Source organism: Jaculus jaculus, chromosome 2, assembly GCF_020740685.1.
Source record: "Jaculus jaculus isolate mJacJac1 chromosome 2, mJacJac1.mat.Y.cur, whole genome shotgun sequence".
Classification (NCBI taxonomy): Eukaryota; Metazoa; Chordata; class Mammalia; order Rodentia; family Dipodidae; genus Jaculus; species Jaculus jaculus.
Window position 1 is genome coordinate 199,906,777 of NC_059103.1, and position 19,649 is coordinate 199,926,425.

Genomic DNA, 19,649 nt, shown 5'->3' on the forward strand with positions numbered 1-19,649 from the left:
CCATCAGCTGGTGAGCGAGCATTTAGAAAACCTGAGTTTATGGGGGATACCAGATTAAAGCAACCACAAACATCTTGACCCCAAGAGCTCATACCCATTCTTTTCCTGTCCCAGCACATCCCTGAGAGTCCTGTTCCCATCAGACATGGGGCTCTGCTGCTTTGACACATGTTTCTTTGGATCATTAGGGTTTTCCTCTGTTCCTTTATGATCTGAAATGTTGCACATTCCTTTTTTCCTGGCAGTGCTTGGATACATGGGATGGGCAGACTTGTGGGTTACCTGGTCTTTGTACTGTATGTACTTTGGTCTTTGTGTGAAATCTTTGCTCCCTCTTGGGAATACCTAGGGTGTTCTCTGGGGCTCTGCTAACAGCAAGATGCAGGCAAGCTAAGCTGAGGGCAGGAAGGAGATTAACTCTACTCTGCAAGAGTGTTCCCTGGGCACGCAGGCAGGACCACCAGCCGTGTAAAACACCAGTGTAGCAAAGGCTTCAGGCGCAGGCCCACCAGCTCCTGACCGACAGAGATTTGTCCACTGCTGCATTCACACCTGGCTTTGGTGTGTTCCTGCATGCCCTAAGCAGGAAGAGCTGGTGCCTCTACAAGGGGGTGTGACATGGGGGAACCTTGGCACACTGGAGCTATGGAGAGCAAGTAGCCCAGCTCTCAGGAGCTGTTTGGGAGTGAGGGTGGGTGATAACAGTGCAGGGACAAGATGGGAGGGAATCAACAAATCCTTCTAGGACTGTATAGGGTGTAGCTTAGAAATAAGCGCCACAAAAAGGAGCATGATGGCCCATGCCTGTCATCCCAGCACTTGGGAGGTGGAGGCAGGAGGATCAGGGGAATGAAGGCGTGTTTAGGTATGTTGTGAGTTTGAGGTCAGTGTGAGCTACATGAAACCCTGCCATACAACATAATGAATGAATTCTACCAAAGTGTCACTAAAGCATGTTTAGATGAACATTTAATGTCCATTTTGCTAACTAATTTATTTGTTTGTTTTTTAGGGCCCTTCTGGACCACCAGGAGACAAAGGACCCCAGGTATAGTATGCTTTTAATAATGGGCTATAAGGAATTCTGCTGTCTCGTGAAAGTAATTTTAAATGAGAGAAACCAAAAATGAAAATAGCTTTTGAAAGTTCCTACCGTGGAACAATAGGGACTCATCACCCTGTGAGCAAGGACTTGCAGAACGCGACACAGCAACGAAGCCATGCATGACCAGAAAAGGTCACCTATCCCTACGCGCCTACCCTGCAGGGCAGGAACAGAGACTGGCTCTTCTTTAGGCACCTCTTCACTATAGACGGACAACCCCAGTTTAATGAATTTGCTCAAGTGGACAGCAGAATTAAGTTTGAATTCTAGCCTTACCCATCCCCAACTGCTTAGCTAAGAACAAGTGAGAGGCTTTCTCTCAGTCTGTAACATGAGGTCAACAGTCACTATGGTCCATTGGGGGCACTTGTTGGGCTCGTTTTACAGCAGGGTCTGAGGAAGCGTTTGTTCTCAGGAGGGGCCACCACTGGCCGTCTGCTCTGGGATGCACGTTCCCTGCATTTGCTGATGGGTGTACCAGCCGTGTGTGAGTTGCCCTGTCAGAGGAGCAGTTACATATTATCAGCTGAGATAATATTGTCTCTTTTTTATCTGTGCATGCATATTTTACATTATGTTCATTCATATGCTTTCTGATTGAGGAGGACAGGGAAGTTTTTACCATAGATGAAGAAGCTGAGGCTCAAAACCATTAATTCATAGGCACGAGATTCCAGAACAAGGGATACAAAAGAGAGGTGAGGAAGATGGCACTCTAGGTAGAAGGCAGGTGTGAAAGGGGGTCTGTAAAGACCTCAGAAGAGAAATCCAACCCTGAGAATGGGAAGCAGAGGTGCAGCCCCTGCTGCGAGGAAGAGATGATTCCTTCCCGGGAGGCGAAGCTCATGAGGAAAAGAGATCTGTGTCATTGTCGGAGGCTGTGCAAAAATTTGCAGCAGAAGGGTGATGAGTTTCTCACTTAAACAACGTATACTCAGGAGACAGATAGTAGGAAGATCGCTGTGAGTTCAAGGCCATCCTGAGACTCCATAGTGAATTCCAGGTCAGCCTGGGCTAAAGGAGACCGTACTTTAGAAAAAAAAAAAAAAAAAACCCACCAAAACTAAAAGTAGCAAAGGTCACAAATGGACTGAGCATTTTGCTGGGCCTTGTGCAAGGAAACTTATTTAACCAATTAGCAGCCCGCAGGCTGGCTATCCTAGGTGCACAAAAGGATGATTCGGATTAGGTGTCAGGCCTGGCTCACCACTAGAGCTGTGCCCTCCACTCCAGCAAGAGGTCTGTAAGTGGGTACTGGGTATGAAAACAAAGGCTTTTTGAGTATCCTCTCTGGGCATGTCTACCTCCTCAGCTGCGAGCATGGAGCTTTTGGCACGTGTATTTTTGCGGGGATCCTCTCTACACCAGGCCTTTGTAATCAGAACCAACTAGTGTCAAGGAAAGGGTGTGTGTTTGCTTACAGCTAGAGCCTGACCTTTCTTCTTTCACCAGGGATCTCGAGGCTTACCCGGATTCCCAGGCCCTCAGGGACCAGCTGGCCAAGATGTAAGTAAAGTGAGAAGCTGGGGACTTAGTCGAGGTTCTTAAGAGTCACCCATATAAGCTCACTGAGCCTCTTTCCTGGCCTTCTTTGACCATGTGGCCAGCATTACGGCTCTGTCATGAGTTTCCATGAAGCCCCAGAGTGTTTGTTTGGCTTTTTAATTTTTTTTATTTATTTATTTTTACTATTCCATTGCTCATGATTTCTACTTTTGCAGTCCCCAGTTTTCTTTCACATGGAGAAGTGATGCAGATGGCTGACACAGTAAGCAGCCGTAGTTACTACTTACACCTGTGTCTCTCCATCTTGTTAAGCAGGGACAAGACATCTTTTTCCTTTTCTCGGGTTCTGTTTCAGAAAATAAAGCCACCCTCTGGTTGCTTTCTCCAAATATTCACATTTAACTGCTCTGCTGCCATTATTCATCATTACCCTTTAAAAATAGTATTGTATTTGAGATAAAGAGGGGGGAATGGGTGCATCAGGGCCTCTAGCCACAGCAAACAAACTCCAGATGCATGTGCCGCCTTGTGCATCTGGCTTATGTGGGTCATGGGGAATCAGACCTGAGTCTGTAGGCTTTGCTGGCAAACACCTTAATGAATGAGCCATCTCCTCATCCTCTCATTACCTTTTGATTTGTTTAAATTACTTCACTTGTTTCATCCTTTGGTATGTGAGAAAAATACATTACAAAATATATTATACTAAGGACAGAACACAGTCCACATTACTAACAACACAATCTACATTCCAGCCAGTGCTACTCATTAGTTCACAAGGGAGCCCCAGAAGCTATGAGACAGATTTCCCTGGTGGAATGAAGTTTCACTTGGGTCTCTCGATCTCAGCCTCAGCATGGATTAGCACCCTGATTGGGGTGGTGTTAGGCAGAACTGGAGGAGCGCTGAGTAGGACTGGTGAATTCTCCACCCACACCCTAAAGAAGCAAGATGTTACAGTCCCCCAGGAAGGGCCTGGTTCACTTGGTTCCTGTCCAGTGTGGGTACTCAGCCGAGATTGGAAACCAAGATGTTCACTAGGGCCCCTATTCTGAGCAGGCTGCCTACACCAAGTTACATGTGGTAGATATGGAGGTGTCCAGAGGGGTGATTGGAAGGCACCAGGAAAAATGTGTTCACCACAGTGATTGTGTTCTCTCTTTCGTCTCATAGGGAGCACCAGGAAATCCAGGAGAAAGAGGGCCTCCTGGAAAACCAGTACGTGACCCTTTTGCTTGCACATGAACAGTGACTGCGTCAGGGCGCCAGTGAGAAATAAAGTGCAATTCAGTCAGTTCAAGAAGCTGTAACAAAGGCCCAGCTGGGCAGGGGGACGTGCTCCGGGGGATAGTGCAACCCAGTGGGGAGCTATCTCCACCACTGTGCCTGTTGTCCGAGCCTGAAGTGAGCTGGGGTGGTGGGATGAGAGCTGTAAATGGGGGTTGAAAGTCACTGAGGCAAAACTTGGCCTGAGGTAAATGGGCATCTGTCACCTTTACCAACCATGTCTCTGACAGTACTTCCCTTTGCTTCAGTTCAGCCGTAAGCCAGCAGGCAGCCTAGCCTTGGGGTATACCCCATGGTTTAGCTTCCCTGGGGTACGGAACAGGTCGCAGAAGCTGAAAAAAGAAGAATTGGGTTAGGAAATGAACAGAAGCAGAATGAGCTGACAATTCTCAGCTTTTCTACTTCCTTCCCTTTGGCAGCGAGGTCAGTGGTCCCCATTTAGAGGTTGGAAGCAGTCTTCTCACATGAGAACAATGGCGCTAGAAGGTCCTGAGGAAATGCGCATCTCCCTGAATGCAGTTGTGCCACAGTCCAGCCCAGAGCCCCACAGGCTTCGTTGAGCGCTGGGCGGCACTCTTTAAAGCCACAGTCCAGCCATAGGTCCTATATGTATCCCTGAGGTGCAGCACCCTAATCAAATGGGACGTCCTTCGAGTTACCAATGCCAGAGAAGTCCCAAAGGTTTATCTAGATGACCAGGTCATGTCTGACCCTCCAGGGAAGAGGCCATGAGGTTGAGCTGTCTCGAGGCTGGGGAAGGCAGCTGCGCAGAAGGGGGAGGAGTCAGCTCGCTGGATGAGAGTTGCCAACAAGAAAGCAAGAGGCAGTGGCCATGAGGTGGGAACCACAGCGTTCAAAAGTGTGCCCACAAGCTGCTGACAGAACCAAGCTGCTCACCTGGCCAGAGACCTCACCCTAGGCTGGCCATGAGGGCCTGCTAAATTCCTCTGCTAGCTTGGCTGGGTTTCATCCAAGTGCCTGTGACTCAGCCAGCTGTCTGCCTCAGGTGGAGTTAGCGAGCAAGCAGCGATGAGAACAGGGCTCAAGGTTTATGTCAGCCCAGAAACTTAACTGAAGAACACCCAGTGGAACGACTGTACTCCAGCTAGAAATTGGAGGTACTCACTCGCCTCTTTTCCTCAATGAAATCAGCTTTCTGTGCCTCAAGGAAGTCATTCAGAAGCTGCATCGTTGTGCCAGTGCAAAGTGTGATGAAGGTAGAGGAGTGAGACCAGTTCAGACGCAAATGAAGCATCAATGATACCTTCCTCACCAGGCTTTAACCTTAATTGCCCAGGCACCAGCCTCTCAAGAGGTTAAACTGATGTTGTTTGTCCCATGGGCCCCGTCATAGATCCATCACATTGTTAGCATAGACTATCAGCCTTACCTCATGATTGCAGGAAAGCAATGACATCTTTAGTTGTCATTATCCAGGATATTGCAAGGGCTTGCAGGTGTATCCCTAGGAACTAGCCAAGACTCAGAGCTGTCTTTCTCTGGAATGGGCAAGGCTAAAACAACCCAGACCTGCTGAGTCAACCCTTTCCTGTATAGTCGTCCATCATCTAGGGGTGGAACGGGTGACCTGGTTGTTTGTCCAGCACTTTCCCCACCTGGGCAAGAAACAGACTTCTTGGGCTGAAGGCCTGTGCTTGGTCAGCTTTATGGAGGAAGAGCCTGCAGTGGCAATGCAATGCCAGTGATGGGTTGAAGGAAGCTCTCTGGTAAAGGCTGAAAAGCATTAGGGCTTGATAGTAGAAAGAGCCTTCTATTGACTTCAGTTCACCTCATGCCTCACCTTGGTCAGATCCCACATGGAGCTGTGCAATGGGTGGGCACCACGGAACTCCCCACCTGGCTAGCCATCTGCATTCTCCATCCATCAACGGGAGTGTGACTTCATTGGAATTTCCAGCTGGTGTTTCCAGTCAGCTCCGTGGAGCTTGTGCACTAGGAATGAGGAGGGTCCTTGAGGACACAGTCTGTCCTACATATGTTATTTTGGGCTACCGGGCCTAATAATAGTGTCCAGCATGTGTCCAACTCAAGCCTGCTGTGAATCCGTGCTCCTCATTCCAAGGCTACTCTCCCCACATAAACCATTCCTAAGTTCTTTCTTGAGCCTTCTTCCTGGACTTACAGAAGCGGGGTGAGCGTGACCATGGTGAAATCATCTTAGGGACATGCTGGGGGGCTTTACACACATTTTCTCTCTCTCTCTCTCTGAAAAGCCTGCAGCATGTTCAGAGGGCTCACACTCGATTACCAAATGGCACCACGAGATATCACATAGAATGGAACCAGCTTCAGAAAAACTGTCTCAGTGGGAACAATTTGAACCCTAAATTATTATGAACTTCCCAGGGAACCATATGGGACATCAAAATAAGACTTACTCCTTTTAAAATTAAAAGGTTAATTACTGTTGGAAAGGTCAGCCTTTCTCCATGACAGCTGGGGAGGTCTCAGACCTGTCTTCACCAACTGCATGCTAAGTGGATTTTTGCTGCCATGATATTCCCTGAGCCTCCAAACCAGGGTTACTGAAGCCCCAGTACCTCAGATACCCCTCCTCCAACTTCCCCAATAGGTTATTGAGCATTGTAACACAGAAAACAATGTAGCCATCATAGCCAGCACTTTATGTAAACGCATGTCCCCACAGTCAGGCAGCTTATTATTTGGGGAATGGGGCAGAAAACCTCTGGAGTTGGGAAAGGGGAAATAGCTAGAATAAGTGTCTTGCCTTCAGCCTCCCCAGGATGACACACGACTTACAGTTCCTACACTGACAGTCACACTTACTCAGGAGTCATCCTGAGTACTTAACTCTGACCTGCGCTTCCTGTGCCATAGGGCAGAGTCTACGGCCTGCCTCTGGAGAGCGGGCCTCTTAGCTCCTTTTCCCTCATTAGTTCATGTTCGCAATTGAGCTAACTGACCTGTCCTTTGCACAGAAGGACACCTTCTTCTAAGGTACTTTTATTTCTACTTTTCTCCCCAGATTTGTGTTCTTTACACCAAAGTGTGAACTGGACTTTAGGTTCCCGTAGTCCTAACAGGCTGCATTCCACTCTCCGTTAGCTTGGATGTGAGATCAGTGACATGCAGCCTCTCACATACACACCTCCAGCGCCTTTACAATTACCTCCGAGGTCCAAGTTCTCCTTTTCAGACTAAAGACTTTCAGCCCCAAATAAGAGTTGAGGTTAGAAATGCTGCTTCACCCATGAGAGCTGAAGACACTGGTCTCAGTTTTTGCTAGGATATGAATATGGATAGCAACAATTATTGCCCAGCGGGAAAAGTTCATGAGAGCTGAGTTGCAAGCAGTTTGTCCCTTTGCCTCCAGTGTAGACCTAGACTTGTCAGGCTCTGATGGGCATTAGGGGAAGGGCAGTGACAACCAGAAGAGGCCAGCATGAGGAGATGGAAAGTCTGACATCCTCAGACGTGATCCAGGCTGGCAGCCTGAAGGGGCCAGTGTTCTCTGGTGACTTCTAGGCTTGGGACATTGGCAGGGCTGTTTGTATCTCACACATGTGCAGATGCGCTACTGAAGGCCACTCATTGAAGATGCATGGAAGATACTGTACGTCTGCATTCATTCGTTTTTACTTTGACAGGGTCCTTCTTCACTGCTGTCTCCAGGGGACATAAATCTCTTAGTTAAGGTAAAAAAAAAAAAAGTGCATGCGTGTTGAAAATAGTGATGGGGATTAGAAACTCCAAACACTTTTCACTTTAAACAAATATATGACTGTACTAATAGCAGTTACAGTGATATCTGCTGGAAAGTCACTATGTGCCCAGAAACGTGCTAAATCCACACTATTGAATATGGCAGCCACTGACCACATACTGCCACTGGTCACTTTGCAAGTACTTAGTCCCCTTATGTGGCTGGGAGGCTACCTTACGGGACAATGCTGATATGGGAGAAAAAGTTCTCAGGAGTGCACGCTGAAGTCTGGTATATGTATCTTTTCATCAGTGTTCAACTCCATAAGGTAAGTACTATTTAAGTTACCATCTTGTGCATGTGAAACCCGAAACATTGTGAGGCTCAATGGATAGGAGAGACATGGGAATAGAATCTAGTGTTCTGTGGTCAAAGGGTGGACATGGTCACTACATGTTACTGCCTTCTGTTTGAAAAAGGTTGGGTGTAGAGCCAGACAGCTGATTTCTGGGCTCAGCTGGTCAAAGGACCTGGTCAGTGCACTTCCCCATTTGGTACAGACTTACCTGGCTTCCAGAATGGTGTTTACTTTTCCTGGGAGAGGCAAAGGTGACTGTAAGAGGGCTGGGGTAGAACAGGACATGACGGGAGTTATGCTTGGAAGCTTAGCCATGGGGGATGTGGAGGTGCCTTGGATAAAGGCTGTTGCATGAATTCCTTTCTGAAGAAAAGCTGATGAAAGCTTGACCTCCAGACAGAGCACCCTGAGCAGATTAAAAAAAAAAAATAACCAATTTGGGTGGGAGAGATTGCTTGGTGGTTAGGGCACTTGCCTGCAAAGTATAATTACCCATGTTTGACTCTCCAGATCCCATGTAAGCCAGATGCAGAGGTGAGGCAAGTGCATGGTCACACATGCCCACTAGGTGGCACATGTGTCTGGAGTTTCATTGCAATGGCTGAGGTCCTGGAGTGCCAATTCTCTTTCTCTGTCTCTCTCTCTCCCCTCTCAAAAAAAAAAAAAAAAAAAGATTCTACCAAAGTTCACTCTGATGAAACAAAGGGTTTGTGAGCTTCCTTACAAAGCACAGGCAAGGGGTTATAATCAGGAGTATGAAGTCTCATACCAGTATGGTCAGAAACCTCCCTATACCTACATAGATGGAGGTGCCTGTCCTTTGATCTTCCACCATCTACATAACTCTTATCACTGCGACCTCATGCATCATTGCATGCAGCTGTCACAGGAGGCCCCTAAGGTCTCATGTGAGGGTCTGTTGACCCTACCCACCTTCCTCTTCCCCTTTCTATGGGGGAATGTCAACAGGCTTGATCCTGAGAGTCTCTCATAAGAGATCACAGATGCTTCTAACAAAAATGGCATTTTTTTTTTTTTTCCTCAGAAGATTGCATCACACAACAGGGACTTGAATCTTGCCATAGTGAAATTCTGAGTGAGGCTATGTTAAGATGTGTTGCAGTCAGCTTTGCGTTCCTAGCAGAAAACACTCAACCAAGACCAGTTTATGGGAGGAAAAGTGTTTATTTTGGTTTATAGACTTGAGGTGAAGCTCCATGATGGTGAGGAAAAATGATGGCATGAGCAGAGGGTGGACATAACCTCCTGGCCAACATTAGGTGGACAGCATTAGGAGGGTGTGCCAAACATTGGCAAGCGGAAGCTGGTTATAACACCTGTAAGCCTGCCCCTAACCATACCCCAACCCCAGGATGCTCTAATTCCTAAATTGCCACCAGCTGAGGGCTTAGCATTCAGAAGACATAAGTGGAGACACCTGAATCAAACCACCACAAGATGTATTTTCAGGAAGAACATCTGTTGCTATGGGAGTGGAGGACTCTGTGCTGTCTTTATGCCAAACCTTTTTCCTAACATTAGCTTTCATGTGTTTGGCCCTAAACTAACTTCTTATATTCAAAAGTCACTGAATAATTTCAGAAAAAATCCTAGTTCATGCATGGACCCAAAGGAGAAATATGAAAGAAAATGAAATCCTTCTTTTACATTTGGTGCTTTTTAATCTTTTTACACATTGAGTTACCTTAATGAAAACTTACACATTTTATTAAAATAGGGGCAGTCGAACAATCTTTACAAATTTTTATTGCCAGGACAGATATTTTCCCCCACCACCAAGGACATGATAGGAAATAATTATCTAGTGATTCAGTTCCTTATTTAGTAAAGGCATTTATTAACCTAGAATATTCCTCATAATTCTATGGCTCTGTAAAGACCTAGATTTGTATCTGTTCCTTCCCCAAGGACTTCAATCTTAAGATGACTCAATCCTTTATGCAATAGGAATGGGAGAGAACGCCGGGAGTGTCAAGCATCACACCTCATGGAAACAGCATTGACACTGACAATTCAACATCCCTCATTGCCATAAAGGATGCACCATGTTCATCTGAGCATCCTACCCCTCAGAAGGAACATGAGCACCTGTGGTCAGGCAGTCCCTGGTCTCAAAGGACTGAGCTGTACTTGGGAGCGTGTGGACAACAGCCTGTGCTAGGTGGGCAGGCTGGGGCTGTGGAGCTGAACATATGTAGCTCCCTGTTTTTGGAATCAGCTGCTGCCAACTGGATGCTCTAGGTTAAATCCTGCCAGTCCAACCAGCTAACTGGTGTGTCTCCTTCTGAGAAGGCATCTGTCATTACAGAAGATTTACCCCTGTCACCAAGCATTTCAAAACACCCCTTATCTCATCCTGACAGTTGAGGTGCTGCCAGCGTGGGAGGCTTACCTTCTGAGAGTCCCCAGTAGATGGACTTCTGTAGTTGAATCTGTTTCCAGAGGGGCCGACGTCAGAATGTCTCCACTAAATAACTCTCCTGCATTAATCTTATTTCATCCAATCTTCATGATAAACTTTGGGGGAATGTTCTATTACTGATTGAATTTTATAGAAGATGAAGTTGAGGCATAGATAAGGCCAGACAGAGCTGAGGCATGGCAGAGCGAATACTCAAATTTAGTATGACCAATCTGAGAGCCTTGAAGGTAACTTCGCTGCCTCTGATTTCATGCTTGCATGAGCTAAGACTTCTGGTCAATGCTCTGATGATACACAGGCAGCTGGTGAGTTCTATTGCCACCACCTGGAGTGTCTGGGGTGCATGCCACACAATCCTTAGAGAGGAATATTGGGATGAGGATTCAGATATCCAGCCAAAGGTTGGATGAGATACCCTGAGGTTAAGTCTACTCCTTGGATGCAATGTGTTTTTTAAGAAATGGATGATTTCCTTGATTTATATAACCTAACTAAATTAAATCAAGATGAGATTAATCACTTAAATAGACCTAAAAAAAGTATGGAGATCCAAGCAGTTATCAAAAATCTCCCAACTAAAAATATTTTACCTGGGCATGGTGTCACATGTCTTTATTCCCAGCACTTGGAAGGCAGAGGTGAAAGGATGGCCATGAGTTTGAGACTACCCTGACACTACATAGTGAATTCCAGGCCACCCTGGGCTATAGCAAGACCCTACCTCAAAAAAAAAAAAAAACTTTATTTTTACTTATTTATTTGACAAAGAGAAATAGGCAGAGAAAGAAAGAGGGAGAAGGAGAAAGGTCATGCCTGGGCCTCCAGCCACTGCAAACGGACTCTAGATGCATGTGCCACCTTGTGCATCTGGCTTATGGGGATCCTGGGGAATTGAACCTGGGTGCCTTGGCTTTGCAGGCTATTGCCTTGACTGCTAAGCCATCCCTACAGCCTGCATTTTTTTTTCCCTACATAGAAAAGACTGCAGTGTTCTTCCATATGGTAGGCGTTAGATTTATTTGGTTGGCTACACTACAATGAACCAGTATACAGTGACAAAGGTGTTGGATATTCAGAGCAGGTCTCAGAAAAAAGGAAGGCATATAGAAGGGAAGACAAGGAACCTTTGCAATTTTATAGATTAAACTCTGAGTGATGCTGGGAACTTTATAAGCATTATGTTATTTAAATTTTCCAACAATTTCCTAAAGTAGGAGAATGAGCCTTAGTTATTTGTTTTTGTTTTTCAAGGTAGGGTCTCACTCTAGCTCAGGCTGACCTGGAATTCACTATGTAGTCTCAGGGTGACCTGGATCTCATGGTGGTCCTCCTACTTCTGCCTCCCAAGTGCTGGGATTAAAGGTGTGTGCCACCATACCTGGCGGGCCTTATTTTATTTATTATTATAGATAAGGAAGTAGACTCAAATTGATTGAGTAGCTTACCTGGAATGATGTAGGAGTTGAGAGTTAGTACAGATGACTCAGGGCATTTAATCTGTGAGTGAGGCAGGGCTACAGAATCAGGGTGAAAAATAGTACTGGAAGCGTGAAAGGATATATAGCTGCTACACTTCACCATTCTTCTGCTTTGTGCCCAACGTGGCGTTGCACATTTTTATTTATTATTTATGATAGGAGCTCAGGTCCTCATTTCACACACTGACTCAGAAAGATTAAGGCATAGGTCACATGGGCCAGGGCTTCAATTGGGCTTAGGCAAGGTCCAACATCAGACCTCTGGTCTCTAGAGTTTCAGAGAAAATCTGATGTGGTCCATGGGAAGGAGTGTAGTGCCAAGAGACTGGGGAACCAGGGTGTCAGGAGCCAACATTAGAGAGGAGAACATTAGGAAGACTGTGAGTGGGACTAACCTCACCCCATGTTCACTGATCTCACAGTCTGAACCAGTATGCTAAGTCCAGCCCTATTACTGGGAACACCTAGGACTGCTGATAGCTCTGACCTTCAAGGAACATTATTTCATAGCCGGCACGTCAGACTCAGGTTGAGAGCCCTGCTGCAAATGGAAAAGAAATAAGAAAGTAATTAGATTTTTGTATCACTCAGGTACAATCTCTTTGAAGTTATGATGCTGCTTCAAAAATTGTTTCCCAAAAATCCCTGCATATTCCCAAGTCCAAAAAATGCTCAGTGGTCTGAATTAGTACTGTTATCAGGCTAGCTTCAGACCTGTCTGTCCATCACCTACCTACCCACTCATCTGTCAGCCACCCACCACCCATCCATCATCCATCCATTCATCCATCCACTGTTTCATTGTTTCACTGAATCTGATTTTAAGGTACTTTACTAGAAAGTCTGGTTCCTTCCTCCTCTGCTGCTTTACAAACAAAACAAGAAACAAAGTTTCTTATATGTTATCTCATTTAATCTTGCTTCCTGCACTCTAGTAATTATCAGTGCTTGCTTTTTGCAAACTCCAGTCAAGCCATGCACTAAAAAAATGTGACAGGACATCAAAAGTTCAGGTAATTGGCTGGCCGGTCTCCTGGCTCATTCACTATTGAAGCCCAAACCATGAAAGGGTATTGGTATGATGGATATGAAAATACCTGATATTGTAGCTCATTGACTATGAACATGGGTAGCTGTCGCATGCATCTGCTTGACCTTTGACAGGACACTCAGAAGTCCTTGGCTAATGCATGTATCATGTATAGATTGACATCCACCAGCCTCAGACCCTTTAGGACTCACATTCCCTGTGGTTTCAAAGCTCAGGATGGTGCCTAACAGAGCAGACATTTTGCAAATATTCTTTTAAAAGAGGAAGACGTAAAGGGTAAATGAATAATGTGTTAATAATGGTAGCCAGATGCTCTGGGCATGGACGTGATCTAGCTGTCTTAACAATGTTCTCCGTACCTTATTTGTATTATTAACTCTCATGAGAAGAAGAGAGGATGGCAGGGCAAGAAGAAGAGTGGGAGACAAGAGCTCAGGAGAGGTGATTAGGGATGGCCAGAGAGTAGCCAGGTGAGTTTCCCTTGGTACTGACCGTCCTTTGAACCTGGAGATCCAGAGGTGACAGGGCCAAACCAGAAGGTGTGCTCCTGACAGAACAGTAACTTTCTTCACTGCAAGGAAGAGTGCTAAGCCGGTCAGAGCTGGCTGTATGTCACAGCAAGGACAAGCGGTGGTGGGTGCCTGCTGCCGCCTTTGTTCTCTGTCTTTCTTCAGAAACCACTTTGCCTTGGCACCCTGCAGAGGCTTCCTCCCAGCTTGGCTTGACTCTGACCTCAGGGACAGAGCAGGCTATCTTTAGTAAGACTAAGTGTTTGTCTTAAATGTGCTCTGTTAATGCTTCCTTAATGCTTGTGGGCATTTTACATGCATTTTCCTAGGGTACACTTCTAGCTATGCAGTCAGCCAGAATTAGGTAGAAATGGAACAATGGACTAATAACCCTGACAGACATACCAGGGCTAAGATAAGCTTAGACATGGGTGAGCCTGGGCAGTAAATCAGTCTATCTCATAGTTTTCCTGCCTTTTGTGGCATCAAAACCAAAATCTCTACCCAGAGAGGGAAGAACTATGGCCACTTTGCCTTGCAAGTTCCAAGATTGTTTCCTTGTTCTCTCTCTCGCTCGCTCTTTCCTCTCAGGATGTGTGCAGGGACTGCCCTCCTGGTCCTCCAGGCCTCCCTGGCTTGCCTGGCTTTAAAGGGGACAAAGGTCTCCCGGGAAAGCAGGGGAGAGAAGGCACAGAAGGCAAAAAGGTAAGGAGAAACAGGGATGTGGTCTTTATCTCTGCAGCAAGAAGATCTCCATGCGTGCATCCCAACACTGGCCTCATGCCTCCAGAAGGATTCAGGCTCGACGTCTGGAGGTCACCGAGGAACACAGGGCTGTGGGGAGAGAGCTATGGAAATTCTAGGCATTGCACCCTTGTTACTTGGAGAAAATATCATCTGTGATATTTCAATACACACAGATGACCAGAAATTCATACAACTTTGAATTTAAGGTCTTTACTAGCTCTTCTTCCATCCATCCATCCATCTCTGTACTGTGCAGTAGGCACCAAGGCAGCCTCCAGATTGACGAGCCTTTTTTCTAAGCTAAGTGCACACTCCCAGCACTGGGCAGGCTAAGGTAAGAGGATGAAAAGTTCAAAGTAGGTCTGGGATATGTTTCAAGTTCAGGCCAGTCTGAACTACAGAGTAAGAGCGTCTCAAAAACAAGGTGTGACCAATATGTCAGTTGACATCTAGGCCATCTAGGCACTGGGAAGGGCCATGGGGGGGGGAGGCAACTCTATTTTCAGTGAGTTCATGGGCAGAATGTAGGATAGGTGTTTTCCCAGGATAAGAGGGGTCTGATTGAAAACAAAAATCCCATTCCAACTCAAAAATATCTCCACAAATGTAGAACATAAAAAAAGTCTCCTACAATTTTGATATTTAAAAATACATCCAATCAAAATGGGATGTGCTTCAAAGCAGTCTGCTAAGGGAGTGTGCAGTCAGAGGAAACTCACTTTCTGTATAACTAAAATGATACAAGCACTCATTGCAAGCACATTCTCAAGGAAGCAACAATAGCCCCTTAAACAAGAGCAGTGAACAACTCTGGCTGTCACGCATGCACACCCAGGTTCTCCTGGTGGCTGAGGACATCTCTGTCAGCTAGGTGGCCTTATCCCGAGATCAGAGAGTGGCTGTGGATGATGGAAAGTAGCTGTGCAGTCTGCGGGGAGGGTCTAACTGCCATTCTGCAGAAATTGGACAGCAGAGCCATTTTCTTTCGTGTTAGTTATATTCCAATAATGGTCTTGGGAGAAAAGCATTCTTAGGTTATGAAAATTTCAGAATCCTCATTTGGCTTTTGAAAGGACCTGTGCGCATGTCAAAGACGTGTGAACAGCAATACCTACACTGGCATGTTGCCTAGATAGCTGCTCAAGACATGGGTTAAGAGAGGTGCTGCTCTGCGCTAATTTCAAAAGGAAGAATTACGTTATTTGTTTATGAGTTGTTTTGCCCTTAGATGGGATATGTACAGGTAGAGATGTGAAATATGGTCTCCCTGGGCCTTTGGTAGTACCATGTCCCCTGCAAAGACATGACTACGCAAGTACATCTAGTATGTCTATGCCAGGAACCCAGCACTTTCTCTTCTTACCTCACAACCCTGCCAGGAGACAGGGCACAATCCTAAAAGTGATCATTGGAGAATGCTCTCCCTTGGTTAACATCTCCAGACAATCAAGTCATCAAAATATGAATGCCTTTATTTGAAACATTTCAAGCATCATGTTTTATGGACTTGTAGGCAAATGACCACATTCAATGTTTTTATGTTCATGTTAGGAGCTTTCCATGGCTTACTGATACTTTGAAATAAAACCTGTTCAGTCAGTGTGTAGACAGGGAACTATGAGAGGGGAGGAAGAGATCTAGGTGGAGGAGGATGGAAAGGAAAGAGTGATATAATATATGTGACATGAAAGCAAAATAATTATTTTTCTTTTTTTTAAAATTGTTTTATTATTTATTTATTTGAAAGGAGAGAGAGAGAGAGAGAGAGAGAGAGAGAGAGAGAGAGAGAGAGAATTGAGGCACACAGAGATAATGGGTGTGCCAAGGCCTCTATCCACTGCAAGCTCCAGATGCCTGCACCACTCTGGGCACTGGGCTTTACATGGGCACTGGAGAACCAAACCCAGGCCATTAGGTTTAACAAGCAAGTGCATTAAGCACTGAGCAACCTCTCCAGCCCCAGAAGGAGAGCAATTTAGGGAGTGGGAAGGTGACCAGCAAGAGGGGATGAGAATGACAGGGAAAAGGGCAGCAGAGGGAGTTAGAACAAAGTATGACTTACCTGCATGTTTGGAAATGCCACTGGTTTGCATGCTAAGTGAAATATAAAGCAACTCCAAAATGCAGCTAAGACGGGCATGTTTAGTTCATCCCAGCAGCTCTCACCTCGGGGGGTCATCAGCAGGTGGCTCTCAGACTGGCATCTCCAAACTGCTTAGAGAGAGCTTTCCTTACATCCTGTCCACATCAGGTCACCTCCATCACATCACCAGAGCTGAGATGTGCAGGGTGTGGGTAGAGAGGAGATGCAAGCAGCTGCATTAACAACTGCAGCCCTTCTGACTTGGATTCACTCTATGCTCCCCTCCTGGCAGGAGCTGGCAGGTCCAGCATGAGACCTGCATCTTCCTACCTCAGTTATCCTTCCTCAGAGCTGAGCAGCTGCCATCCCAGGTGTTACGGAACAAGAAAATCACTCACAAAACACATACTGTTTGTGTACAATCACACATGGGCACACACTGAATGAGATGCTCCTAAGACAGACTTTTGATTGCTGTGTCAGGCCCTCCCCCAAGTCTGTTGTTTATTAAGCACTCCGTTGCAACAGGCACCTGTCATTTTGAGTGTGATGCTGGCTCATATCTTTCCCAGAATGGACCCCCCAGGCCAGATCTCAAGTTCTGTCTGGAAAACAACCTGCTCCCATGCAGGGTTACTCCACCACTATTGGCTTGGGACTGGGTTCCTCACCGGCCCTTCCTTTCCATACACCTCTCCAGAGAGCTGCCTAGCGAGGTTGAGACTGGGAAGATGGTCTCCCTAGAATGAGTTTTTGGGTAAAGAACAAAGTTGAAGGTGCAGCTCAAGTTGGGAGCCACACATTTTTAGACCCTAATTTCAGAAATAGAATATGGTGAATGTCCACCAAATTCTGTCAGACACACAGACTTAACTAAGGGAAACGTGAGGCTACTCGGGATATGAATGTGGGAAACAGGGCATTGGGCTGCCTTAGTTACTACTTATCACCCCAGTCTCCAACTAAACACATTGCTGCATGATTGCATAGCGACACTTACTGCCATCTCTTGCCTATAGTTTTTGCCCACATCTGCATGAGAGGGTCTTAGCTGCAGGGAGACCCCAGTGAGAAGTAAGTGAGTAGAGGTACAAAGCTGCTGCCTGGTAATGACTTTGGATGGACATGAGCTCATTCTTGCTATTCTTTTCCTTGTGTCCCTGTGACAGGGAGATGCTGGGCCTCAAGGCCTCCCAGGGCCCCCTGGAGTAGCTGGACCACAGGTCAGTGCAACTTCTCATAAATCTGTATACATCCTCTGTGCTCATTTTAGGGGTTCATCTAAGTCTGGGCCAGGTGATGGCTGGTGTGTAGGAACAGTTGCTATAAAATCTGAAAACTCTAGCCTAGTCCTGGCTCTGTCTATCCTGGTGACCTGGGGCAGCTCAGTCCAGCTTGCAAGTCCTCAGATGCCCTTTCACAAAGTCCCACATGTTGCAAAGAATGCACGAGAGGATGGAAATACAGGGCATGAGCCTAACCTCACTGTATAGGAATGACAAGAATGAAGACAGCTTCAGAGACATGTTAGAACTGAAAAAGGGAATGCATAAAAAGAACTTGGCACTCAATAAAAATGTCACGAAAGTGCTTTATAAGTGTGCACAAGCCTCCTTAGATTCCTGTGAACATGAGGTCCACACCTAATGTCAGAAACTAGCCAGCTCTGTGGCTTCTCACAGAGCAAGGAAGACGGCGGGGAGGACGGAGCTGGGGGGTTTCACTTGGGCAGGCAGGTGCTTACTGGTGGTCAGAACCAGTGCTCTGCACCTGGGCCACAGTGGCTGTTGTTGGTGACAACATTCTTTTTCTGAGAAGAGCCTGCCTGGGTGTTGGGATGAAGAATTGGCAGGCATGCCTCCCATCTTTGGATCCCTTGGTATTCCCTGGGGTACTCCCGATGCCCTTGACTTAAGTGAAAAACTTTGTAACCCCCCCCACACACACACACACGGTGCTTATACACGAGGGGGTTCTTGGTCTTTGTTTCTCTTCTTTTGGTTTAGCTGGACACAGCATGTTCCCAGTAATGAGATCAGCAGCGTGGAACTGTCACTCAGAAAAGTCATATGCCAGACCTGGGGTTGGCATCCCATCTCAGCTCTGTGACCTTGGGAGAGTTTCTTTGCTTGTGTGTTTACATAAACTAGAGAGTACCCAAGGGTAGGAAACTTACAGACACCTAGAGGTAAACGTCAGCACCAGGTACCTTATACGTCTTCAGTTCATTATTCTTTCAGCCCCTGGTGTCACAGCCTGTAGTGGGGCCAAGAAGGAGGGTGAGGACTTGGGCATACAACGTAAGGGGTGATCAGAAACACTAGCTTTGGGATAAATAAAACCTTAATGCAGCAACTTTTGAAAACTCAAAAATAGTATATTTGATCCATGAGGGAATAAATGCTAAAATTAAACAACAACAAAGCCAGGCGTGGTGGTGCACACCTTTAATCCTAGCACCTGGGAGGCAGAGGTACAAGGATCACTGTGAGTTGAAGGCCACCTGAGACTACATAGTGAATTCCAGGTCAGCCCGGGCTAGAGTGAGACCCTGTTCAAATAAGTAAATATACCTTAAAAAATAAAGCCAAGAAAAACCTTCCACTTAAATGACTTTTCTCACCCTCCTTCCCCTCATATAAGCTGCAAAGATACCTGCTTGTGACATATATTGATAATTTATTCATTTGGGGATTCCTTTGAATGGATCTGAGCATGTGAAAGCTCTCCTTTGGGGTGTTGTCTGTCTCAGTCACTCTGGTGTTTGGCACCAAAGACAAGTGCTTTCCACTGCCTTTCTCTGGGCTTAGACCACAGAGTCGTGCTGGAGATACAAACACATAAACAAACACAATTGTAAGTGGTATACCCAAAACCAGACCACAGGTAAACCATGACAAGAAAGACACGACTCTCCCCAGCCCTAGCTGCCGGGGTGAGGCCTCTAGCATTTGTGAGCCGTGGGCTTTGTAAAGATTTACAGTTTTCTCATACAGCCAAGACTTTTGCAATAAAACTCCCATTGTAGTTGTAAACCTACCCTTGTCAGGTCTCAGCAGAGATGAGAAAGGAGGTTTTGTCAAGGACAGTCTTAGCTTGAAGGGTACCACGGAAGTGTATGACCATCAGATGTCTGTGCTCCTCGCCCTCCGTGATGCTCCAACTCTGAGGTGTCAGGGAGACTCTACTGCTCCCCTGGGGAATTCTGAAGCCCTAAATTTCAGCTGCTCCTCAGGTGAACTTGGCTGTTTACTGCGCTCTCCCCCTGCCAGGGAGGGACTTTACTCAGAGAAAGCAAATCAATTCTACCAAGAATGAGTTTCCTCTGCTACAAGTGAGCTGGCTTCTTTGCCACCTGAGCCCTGCCTGAAGCACTGATGTTTTAGGATCATGGCTT

The 19,649-nt window shown here is 46.3% G+C and overlaps 1 protein-coding gene across 1 annotated transcript in view; it reads left to right on the forward strand.

The window, feature by feature from the left end:
• Positions 1 to 19,649, forward strand: part of Col22a1 (collagen type XXII alpha 1 chain) — a 266,961-nt gene that overhangs the window by 185,126 nt on the left and 62,186 nt on the right. Inside the window, exons 41-46 of the mRNA XM_012948295.2 lie at positions 1,013 to 1,048; positions 2,558 to 2,611; positions 3,785 to 3,829; positions 7,528 to 7,575; positions 14,014 to 14,127; positions 17,422 to 17,475. Of these exons, the coding sequence (XP_012803749.2) occupies positions 1,013 to 1,048; positions 2,558 to 2,611; positions 3,785 to 3,829; positions 7,528 to 7,575; positions 14,014 to 14,127; positions 17,422 to 17,475 (351 nt within the window). The remainder of the gene's footprint in view (positions 1 to 1,012; positions 1,049 to 2,557; positions 2,612 to 3,784; positions 3,830 to 7,527; positions 7,576 to 14,013; positions 14,128 to 17,421; positions 17,476 to 19,649) is intronic.